At 46.3% G+C, this 11,108-nt stretch overlaps 1 protein-coding gene across 5 annotated transcripts in view; it reads right to left on the reverse strand.

Annotated features, from left to right (window-relative positions):
- Window positions 1–11,108, reverse strand: part of Sv2c (synaptic vesicle glycoprotein 2C) — a 183,634-nt gene that overhangs the window by 30,113 nt on the left and 142,413 nt on the right. For all 5 annotated transcript variants that reach the window (XM_031360011.1, XM_031360010.1, XM_031360015.1 and 2 more), the window contains 4 exons: window positions 4,783–4,916; window positions 4,220–4,309; window positions 1,352–1,462; window positions 484–572 (listed from right to left, as the gene is read on the reverse strand). In XM_031360011.1, the coding sequence (XP_031215871.1) occupies window positions 484–572; window positions 1,352–1,462; window positions 4,220–4,309; window positions 4,783–4,916 (424 nt within the window). The remainder of the gene's footprint in view (window positions 1–483; window positions 573–1,351; window positions 1,463–4,219; window positions 4,310–4,782; window positions 4,917–11,108) is intronic.

The raw sequence follows: 11,108 nt of genomic DNA on the forward strand, positions 1-11,108 counted from the left end.
GGGAGGTTCCTGGTGGAAGGGAAGAGGTGAAGGGGTGAGGGAGGGAGGGCAGCTGTCTGGGAGGTTCCCGGTGGAGGGTGGTGGGGAGGAACAGTGCCCTCAAGCTCAGGCAAAAGCAGACAGAAGACAGAGGGCAGCACACAGGTGACTCACCCAGGGCTCTATGTGACTTCCCAAATGTCAAATGAGTTTCCCAGCAAGACCAATAGAAGGATTAGTTTATTAGTTATAGATACTGTAACTTTCAGCAAGTGTGAGTTGCAAAAACAAAAACAAAAACAGACAAACACAAAAACCCCTACTTCCCAGCCCTTCCCATCAAATTATAAAAGAGCTGAGTTCTTACAGGGCAGAATTCTAGCAAGTTAGCAGAATTGAGTCATGACTTTTGTTTTTAAAGAAAGTAAGTTTAAAAAGGACAAAGAGAGAGATGACTGGGAGCTCCAATGTGACGGTTGAATTTATCCTCCGAGAATCACTTACCCAAAGGACAGGGTGAACCAAACGATCGTAAGCTTTATGGAGTTTTCCCTGACTGGGTAGTTGAAGCATTTCATGAAAGTCAACCAAATCTGTAAAACACCAGATGGTTAAAACTAACCATTTTCTTACAGATTACACAGTGAGCCCACTCCCAGACCTTCCTATCAAATTATAAAAGAGCTGAGTTTTTATAGAGCTCAATTAATTTCAACAAAAATATAAAACCTTAAAATCAATATAGAAGCAAAGGCTGGAATTTTCCTTCCTTCCTTCCTTCCTTCCTTCCTTCCTTCCTTCCTTCCTTCCTTCTTCCCTCCCTCCTACCCTCCCTCCCACCCTCCCTCCCTCCTTCTCCCCTCCCCTCTCTTTTCCTTTCTTTCTTCTTCCCTCTTGCAGTAGTAGTGACTGAAGCTAGGACCTCACACGTGCTAGACAAGTGTTCCACCATTGAACTACACCCTCAAATCCTCCTTTACTTTTTAGTTTTGAGACAGGCTCTCACTGAGCTGCCCAGGCTGGCCTTGAACTTTCAATCCTCCTGCCTCAGCCTCTTGGGTACCTGGAATTATAGGCCTCACCCACCAAGTCTGCTTAGTAATGTTCGCTTTTCAGTTTTCTGGAAGCCAATAGATACCAAGACGGACTTTCATGACCTTAACTCCTGGCCTGACACCTTCCTTCCTCAAGGTGGAGCACATCTGCTGTCTCTGAGCCAAAAGGCATCCCATTTCCTAGTCCTAGTGCAAGAGACAGGTGTTCTATATAGAGGGTCACAGCCTTCTCATTGGAAAGGCATAGTCAGTCCCTCATTGACCACCCCCAAATGTCAGATGTTGACATTTGTCGGTTGTTATGCAACGCTACTTACTCCGTACAGTTCTGTGCGGATCCGAACGAAACACCTCCTGTACCATGTTCCTGTGTCGCTCTCAATTTCAATCAGCTCATCTATCTGTTTGGGAGTCTTGATTTTATTTACCTGTGGGCAGCAGCAGAGTGCAGAGTGCTCACTTCTTTCCTGGGAAGTTGCCACATTCAGGCTACTTATTTTAAACCCAGTCCTTAACAGAAAATGGTATTTGGTAAGAATTGTTCATATACAGGAGAACCCTGGCAGAGATCTATAGATGCAAAGACCACCTGAAGGAACTGAATATGACTTTGTGAGGGGATGCCATAGAGAAAGGAGAGGGGAGGAAGCAGGATGAGTTGACAAGAGACAAATGCCTCCTACTGCTTCATTACTATGAAGACCCACGCCAGCAGATCAAACACCAGAGATGAGCTTCTGCATTTACAGTTACTTTGCTTGGATATTATTTTGGATGGGGGCACCTAATTATCTGATTAAAGTGGCTTTTAAATGTTGGCTTTCATCCGTAGAGCATCACTAAGACCTGTTCTTCATTTTCCCACAGGCCCGCCAGCGGCTGCCCAGCAGACACCCATGGGGGATGCAATGGAAGATATTTCTATTGAGAATCATCAACCCAGACTCTTCAGTCAGATAAGGGAAAAGATGAAGGTTCATGTGACAAGGCACACCTGTGGCTTGACGAGGCCTCTTTGAGCAGACTTTCAACACAGGGAAAGAATGGTGGGAGGTGGGGAGGGGAAGAGAGAGGAGAGGAAAGAAGGGGGTGGAGAGCTCACCTTTCCCTGTTTGGGGATAAAGAGAACATGGTGTGTATGCTATCTTCCCTGGGGGCTGAGCGGGCATTTCTTTTCTTTTTTTTTTTTATTTTAAAGATTTATTTATTTATTTTATGTGTATGAGTACACTGTAGTTGTACAGATAGTTGTGAGCCATCATGGGGTTGCTGGGAACTGAATTCAGGACCTCTGCTTGCTCTGGCTCCACTTGCCCCAGCCAGCCTCTGTCTCTCTGGCCCAAAGATTTATTTATTATTATATCTAAATACACTGTAGCTGTCTTCAGACACGCCAGAAGAGGGCATCAGATCTCATTATGGATGGTTGTGAGCCACCATGTGGTTGCTGGTACTTGAACTCAGGACCTTTGGAAGAGCAGTCAGTGCTCTTAACTGCTGAGCCATCTCTCCAGCCCCTGAGTGGGCATTTCTGAAGAACCTGCCAATATTCTGTTGGAAACACTGTTTGGGTTGCTTGGTGTTTTCAAATTGTGCTAGGTAGACTGTATCTCCTTTTGAGTAAAGATACTTTGTAAAGTAAAGATACTTTGTTCAGTTTTTACACAAAAACCTGCTTCTGCATTAAATATGAGTTTTCAAATAAAGTATTTGGAGAACTTATTTTTCTTTTCTTGTTTTTTTTTCTTTTTCTTTTGAGAGGGTGTCAGTTTTAAACTTGAGATCCTACTATCTCAGGCTCTCAAGTGCCAGGCTTACAACAGTGTATAAGCAATGCCCACTTCAGATTTTTCATTCTTAAAAACAAAAACAAACAAACAAAAATCATCTGGTATTTAACTTTTGAGAGCTTCCACCTCCCCAGTCATCAATATTTGTTTTTCATAATTCATTGGTTTTCCTGTGAGATAGACACATCAAACACCATAGTCTTCAAGCAACATAAAGAAGTGAGAGCATGCTCATGGAGGGGAACTATAGCCACAGCACCCATGCTCATGGAGGGAAACTATAGCCACAGCACCCATGCTCATGGAGGGAAACTATAGCCACAGCACCCATGCTCATGGAGGGAAACTATAGCCACAGCACCCATGCTCATGGAGGGAAACTATATTCACAGCATCCATTTTGACTTGGCAGAGAGGTCTCTTGGACTCTAGGATTAACTCAGAGACTAACAGGGATGGATGCTATTTGCCAAGTGTGGGAACTGCGGAGGAAACACCAGGAGGGAGGGATACCAAGTCATGAACATCTAGGCATAGGAGAGAAGATAGTGTGCCAGGCAACGTGGAATCAGTTAGGCTTCTTGAAGATGAGTGCCAAGATGCAGGAAGTAGCAGAGGCCAAAGAGAATACATGGGGTTTAAAGAGAAGTCTGCTGAGCTGAGGCCTGGGGAGATGGCTCAGCAGGTAGGTGTGCTTGCTGCTGTTCTAAGGCACGAGGGCCTGAGTTTGAATCCCTGGTACTTTGGAAAACGCTCGGTCGAGACAGTGTTGTGGTGGCTGAAGAAAAGACCCCCACTGGACACTGCTGGACCTTGGTCTTATTGCTCAGGCTGTGAAGCCAGAGAGTAATGGAACTGAGTTTTAAACTCAGATATATCTGTTTTACCCAAGAGACCCCATGTTACCCTGAATTTCACAGTTAAGCAACATGTGCAAGCAAGTTTCAGCTGAGGCAGGGGATTGGCCTGACAGGGAAGAGACCCCAGTCTTCTCCAGTCACAAGACAAAGAGAATCTTCTGGTGATCCCTACCACCAAGGCCTCTGGTACTGAGCCAAGAAGAATAAATCGGAGATTAAACTGTGGTCTTTCTGTTAAACTCTGTCTCTCTGGTTAGTATTATTTAACCAACCACAGAGGCTTGGAGTTTTAGGTGTGAGTAGGTTAGTAGTCTCTGGGCTAAACATAGCCCCCACCCCACCCCCACCCCGTCTATTTGTGTAAATAAAGCTTTATTGGAACACAGCCAAGGCCCATGGTTTAGACAGTCTCTAAGGTTGCTTGCTTTTGCACTGCAAGGACAGAGCTAAGTGGTTGTGACAGAGTGACAGAGACTCTATGACTGGCAAGGCCTTAAAACTCTGGCCTCAAGGATTCTCTGAGGGGCAGACTCACCGTGAAGACCTTCTCCGGCTGGCCCCGGGCTCTCATGTTGGTATCATGAATTAGCTTCAGAATCATCCAGGCTTCATCATGCTTTCCCACCTAAGAAATACGGAGGCGGTCAGAGGCTAGGGTATAGATATGCCATGCTTTTCAGTTGCGTTTTCAGAGCACATGGAAGGTAATCGTGCAGATGCGTTTAGCTATCCCATTCTCCACTGAAGCACACAGGCTGAGGGTACCACTTTATAGCAGCAGTTCAAAGAACGTGCCTTCAACTAGAAATACCACCCGTGGACAATAACGCTTCATTTATTAAACAGTGAACACTATTCCCTCACTGAGTGAAAGCTACTTGCTTACGGAAGAGTATGAGTGGCTTTAACTGTGAGACAGCTTTTACACACCCCTTTGCCTAAAGCATGTCTCCATGAAACCAAACCCTGCAAAATTCCATGGTGGGAAGGGAGAAGGTACCCCACCCCCAAAAGAGGCAGACATGCTTTTCTGGAAACAGCAAGGAAGCCTTCCCAGTGTAGGCGGGCCCCTTGTGCTTCTCTAACAACAGGCAGTACCTCCAGCAAGAACCGAGGGCTTTCTGGCATGAAGGTGAGGGCCACCACAGAGGAGACGCACGGGAGCGCACAGACGATGACGAAGACACGCCAGCTGTGGAACTGGTAGGCTGAGCCCATGCTGAAGCTCCACCCTGGAAAAGGACAGAGGAGTGAGGGAGAGCTCCCCTGTAGCTGGACCATTCACCGTGGTGGGGTCCCTCAGGGAGCGTCAAGGCTTTACTGTCCACAGAAAGGTGAATGGATCTGAAAATAGTTACAATGGCCCGCTTAATTTAAGACCGTCCCCCATCGCCACGGGCAGTGCTGAGGACAAAGATGCAAATCAAAAGGATCCCGATCTAAGCAGGGGGTACGTGCGGTTCCGCCACCGCTGGGTGCTTTTCCTTCACGCCTACAAATCTCTTTCCCATCTGCCTGTCAGGAAATGGCCCTCAGTGGATTTCATCACCCAGTTCTCAACCAGGCTTTTTTTTTTTTTTAAATGTAGCCCAGGCTGGCCTTGAACTCATAATCTTTCTGCCTCCTCCTCCTGACTGCAGTGATTATGCCATCTGTTACCACACCTGCTTCCCAACTAGGTTTGAGTAGGACACAATTTCCTTCCCTCCCTCCTCCCTTCCTTGGACAGGTGGAGGAGTGGCGAGGCCCTGGAGGCTTTCAGCTCCTGGCCTCTTCCTGCCTCCCAGCTCCACAGCCAGCCCTCCCACGGTTGGCCTTTGAGGCTCAGGGAATGCCAATCTGCTCTCATACTGGTTTCTTTTTGTAGTTCCTACAACCTTGTAAACGGTCCTTAGAGCATCTTTAAGAGGCCGTCTGTGGGGAAAGCTGACTGCACAGTGTCCTTATCAGGAACAAGGACTTTTATCTCTGCTCACAGTTGTCATAGGGAATGGCAAGGTGAATCCAAACTTCAACGCAGACGTTATAAAAAAACAAAAGTTTTGTTACACTATAATAAGAACAGTCTCAGTGGGATACAGACAGAAATCCCTTTGGGAACTGGCATATTCATGAATGTGAAATGAAAGAAGTCAGCCAGCTTTCCTAAGGAAGAATGAGGCACAACCAACCTAAATGAAGCCAGAGCTGGATCCCCAGAGGAACTGGTGATCTGAGTGAGCAGGACACTGGTCGTTAGCAAAGCTTGGTGAGGAGAAGGCTTCTGTCAACAGAGGGGAGGTCATCTATGTCTCAGCCCCGGGAGAACTGTACATTTGTCCTTTGTGGGACTCCTGGAAGCCTCCGGAAGTGACGATTCCACAAACTGAAGTAGCAAAATCCTGACTGCCAGGATTCAAGTTGGAACTGCACACCAGCACTCAGACGTGTGACAACTTGTCCATTGAGCTGTTGGCAAGTGGTGTCCACACCAGTGGCACGCTGTATTAATCTTGCATTAGTTTTGCACTGAAAATTTAATATGGGGAGACTATGTGGGTTGCTACGTTAATTATATGATTAGCTTTCGGGAAGCATGATTACTTTCAACATCTTATATAGCCTAGACTCAAAAGTCTCACATATCTAAAATTGCAGAAGAAATTCCACGGCAGAACAAAGAGACCATAATGTGTTCATTTCACGTGATCTCAGAGCTTTGAATAAAGACTCTTTAAAGAACTCTAAATCTTGTTACTCTCCACACTGGGAGAGAAGAGTTCAGTGACTGAGTTCAACTGCAGGTAGAACACTTTCCACAGGATAGAGGGAGGAAGAACAAAGGCAAGAGAGGGAGGGCTCTGGTGTCATGGCTCAAAAAAAAAAACCTAGAGTTCGTAAGGCGACCCTTTCAATGGAAAATAGGTCAGAGAGATTTAACCCTGTCTCTGCGGTGGGTGGAGTAGAGTGCTTCTGTAACAGACAGAACAGTGATCCCACCCCAACCCAAGGCTCTCATATCGACCTCCATAACCTGAGGACGCAGATGTTTCAAGCACAGGGGATTATGATTGTTTATAAGTCAAGGCTCCCCAGGGAAAGAGGACATCCAGTACTGCAGAGAGGAGCCAAATGTAAATGTAAGCATAAGAAAGAAGACAGGCAGGGGAGTCACAGGGTTGCTTTCTATGACTGTGACAAAGGCCACGACCAGCAACGTGGAAACAGAAGGCTTATTTCATCTTAGACCTTCCCTCTTCAGTGAGGCCCTGTCAGGAAAGGAAGTCAGAGCAGGAATCTGGAGACAAAACTGAAGCTGAGGCCACCGAGGAACACTGCTGACTGGCCTGCTCCACGGCTTGCTCAGCCTGCTTTCTCATACAATCCTGGGCTACCTGCCCAGGCGTGGCCTTTCCCATAGTGAGCTGCGCCCTCCCAAATCAATCATTAACCAATAAAATGCCCTACAGTCTCCCCGGCAGTCCAGTCTGAAGGAGGCATTTTCTTAATTGAGGCTTCCTTAGCCAGATGAAGCTAACTCCTGTCTACTGGACGAAAACGACCAATCAGCACACAGAGGGAAACAAAGAAAGGAGGTAAGATAGGAGGGTAGAAGGGACAGAGGCGAGAGAGATTGGAAGGAGCTGCATTGCCGCCTTTCAAGATGTAGGAAGGGGCTACTAGTTAAAGCAGAGAGGACCGGTAGAAGCCCAGGAATCACAAGATCACAGCTGCCTCCTAGAACTGCCAGAAGGAGGCTGCGGAGTCCCTATTAGCATATTCAAACATGTAATCTAAATTTATTTTGCATGCGGCCAATATCTTTGATATAGTGGCAAGGGGGAGCCTGGCATACTAAGTTAAGTTGGAAAGCTGTAGGTCTGCTCTATTAGACTCCCGTGAGTCATTATGTTAGTTGTATGTCTCATAGCTGTGACAGACGCCTGATCGATTAAAGTAGGGAAGAAGGCATTCTTTGGGCTTGTGGTTGGAGCGAGTGTAGTCCATTCTAGCAGGGAGGGTGAGGCAGAGGGAGCATCGGGCTGTGGCCCCAGGTGCAGGAGACAACTGGTCCCGCCATTGCTGCAGCCTGGAAGTAGATTTAGGCAACGTAGGTGGGAACCCATCCAGACCGAGACCTACGAGGCCTGGCCCCAGCAAGGCACAGCCTTCAGTGAGGCCCCACCCTTTAATGGTCCTACGTGAGCTACGGGGACATACCATATCCAGAGCGTAACAGCTGACACACGTGTTGTGAGTTGTATTTTAAAATACAAGTTGGAACGCTTTGCTGCATTTTGTGAAACTCTCCCACAGCTTCACACATGTGCCAGCATCACCGTGGCTTCATGTCCTGTCTGAACTGGTCTCCTAGGTGAGGCCACCTCCTTCAGTTCTTTCTCTTGCTCACTTAGTGCAGCACCACTGACTCGAGAAGCCCAGGCATGAGAAGCAGCATACTCAAGGTGCTGCTATGTGAGGTGGTTTTTTGTTTTTTGTTTTTGTTTTTGTCTTGTCCCTTACTAATCTCATCCTCAATGTGGAGCCTAGCAGTTTACATACATGCATTTGATTTGATATTTTCCCTGTATGGAAGGCTCTGCCCCGAATGTTCTGCATGATGGCTGTCTCCTCCACTCCTTCTAGAGTTTGGTTCCTCAGATGCTGCCTGCTTTAGTGTCTTGATGGGCGTTGACTGTCACCCCCCATTATCACACCCACACATTCATTTTCCAGTTAATCACCACTTCCCTCCAGAAGAACCCTGCTTTCCTGACTTGCCAGTATCCCCCCCAGTTTTCCTAGTCCTGGAGGTGCTGTGTGTGCGAGTGTGTGTGTGTGTGTGTGTGTGTGTGTATGTGTGTGTGTGTGTGTATGTGTGTGTGTATACGTACATGAGTGTGAGCAAAATCACTACAGGTTATCAAGATCATGGGTTCTCAGGTTCTCTCTCTCTCTGTTTCTGTTTCTCTCCCTCTTGTTTCTTTTTCTTCCCATGCTCCCTCCCTCCTTTCTCTCTTTATCTCCAACTTCACACTAAGTAGGAAGCCAGCTTTGATTTATTTTGTCAATGCACATAGAGCGAAATGTATTTATATATGTCTGTGATCTTGACCAGTGTGTTCTGTCAGCCCAAGATACCCCCTGCTGCTGCTTGTCATTTTGGGGTCAGCTCTTCCTCCAGCCAGGACCTTGGTGACCACTGGCCTCTCCTCTGTCTTAAGAGTTTCGTCTTTTCAGAATGCAGTGCTTACTGCATTTTTTTCTCTCTCTTCTTTTTCTTCCTCCCATTTTTTCTTTTATTCTGAAGATGCACGCACTAGTAGCTTTTACTATTTTTTAAATATGTTTTCTTTATTTACAATATCAATTTTCCAAGGTTCCCCTCCAAAAAAAATAAAATAAAGTAAAAAAAAAACCCAGAAACTAAAACAATCCCCTGTTCCTTTCCCCCTCCCCCTGCTCACCATCCCACCCCGTCCTGCTTACTGGCCCTGGCATTCTCCTACACTGGGGCACAGAACCTTCACAGGGCCAAGGGCCTCTCCTCCCATTGATGACGGGCTTGGCCATCCTCTGCTATACACATGCTGCTAGAGCCATGAGTCCCCCCATGTGTACTCTTTGGTTGGAATTTTAGTCCCTGGGAGCTCTGAGGGTACTAGTTAGTTCATGTTGTTGTTCATGCTAAGGGGCTGCAAACCCTTCAGCTCCTTGGGTCCTTTCTCTAGCTCCTTCATTGGGGACCCTGTGCTCAGTCCAATGGATGGCTGTGAGCCTCTACTTCTGGATTAGTCGGGTACTGTCAGAGCCTCTCAGGAGACAGCTATATCAGGTTCCTATCATCCAGCACTTGCTGGCATCCATAATAGTGTCTAGATTTGATGATTGAATATGGGAGGGATTCCCAGGTAGAGCAGTCTCTAGATTGTCCTTCCTTCAGTCTCTGCTCCATAGTTTGTCTCTGCAACTCCTTCCATGGGTATTTTGTTCCCCCTTTTAAGGGCATATGTTTGGTTTTTGAGATGAGGTCTTGCTGTACAGTCCAGGCTGGCCTTGGGTTCACAATCCTCCTGTCTCAGCCTTCACAAGGCTGTGATTACAGGCACACATCACCACACCTGGTCAGTATGTCACTTTGTGAATGTGGTTCTTGTGCATAGCGTGATTCATTTGAGATTCATACAAATTGTCATGTCTGTTAGTGAGTTTAGGACTGTTCCCAGTTTAGGGTATTTATTAATAAGTTCTCTATGGACATTTATATGTGGTTTTTATATGCATCCGTTTTGTTTTTTAAAATATAAACTTAGACATTTGAACCATGTGTTATTTTTTGTTTGGATTTATTTGTAAAATTTTTATTACATATTGATTGATTGATTGATTGATTGATTGATTGATTGTGTGTGCCTGTGAGCACTCACTTGTACTCTCTCTCTGCTGTGTGGCTTCTGGGAATTGAACTCAGGTCCTTAGGCTCAGTGGCAAGCAAGTCACCTCATTGCCCCCAAATACCTGGTTAATGTTACAGGAAGACACTGGCCTGTTCTCCACAGAGGCTGCGATGTCTGTACCGCCCGCCATGTGCAGTGTGCTGCGTGTCTCTGGCTGGTACCCAGCCTTCCCACCATTGTCTGCTGAAATGCGTTTGTTACCTAATGGGCGTCACCATGCTTTTAATTTGCATTTCCTAAAATCTAGTGATGCCCACATTTCCTTTTCGTTCATCTTCATACTTACACACAGCACCCGTGTGTGCCAGTCACCACATGCTGCGTCCCGTGGCATGGAGAGCCATGTTATAGATTACCAGGCTGATTTTTCGAACCAGGACAGGTAGGTAGAGACCAGAGGCAGAGGCGGGAGAGGAGGATTCTTTTTTATTTTATTTTTTTAAAGATTTATTTATTTATTTTATGTATGTGAGTACACTGTAGCCGTACAGATGGTTGTGAGCCTAAATGTGGTTGTTTGGAATTGACTTTTAGGACCTCTGCTCACTCCCGTCAACCCTGCTCTCTCAAGCCCAAAGATTTATTTATTATTATACATAAGTACACTGTAGCTGACTTCAGACGCATCAGAAGAGGGCGTAAGACCTCATTACGGATGGTTGTGAGCCACCATGTGGTTGGTGGGATTTGAACTCAGGACCTTAGGAAGAGCAGTTGGAGCTCTTAACTGCTGAGCCATCTCTCTAGCCCAAGGCGGATTCTTTAGGAAACACAAATGATCATATGACTCACTGTGGACCAGGTTAGGAAGATGAGGGTGTAGGTAGGAGACTTTTCTCAAGAGCTCTGTCCAAATAAATTCCTTTCCTCATTTTGAGCTATGTACAATGTCGAAGTTAGAATTAAAGCCTGTGCTTATGAAGTAGACACGGCCTAGACTGGTTACCCTTTACCTATTATTTTATAACTGACTGACTGGGGGGGGGG

This window comes from Mastomys coucha, unplaced genomic scaffold (genome assembly GCF_008632895.1).
Source record: "Mastomys coucha isolate ucsf_1 unplaced genomic scaffold, UCSF_Mcou_1 pScaffold8, whole genome shotgun sequence".
NCBI lineage: Eukaryota > Metazoa > Chordata > Mammalia > Rodentia > Muridae > Mastomys > Mastomys coucha.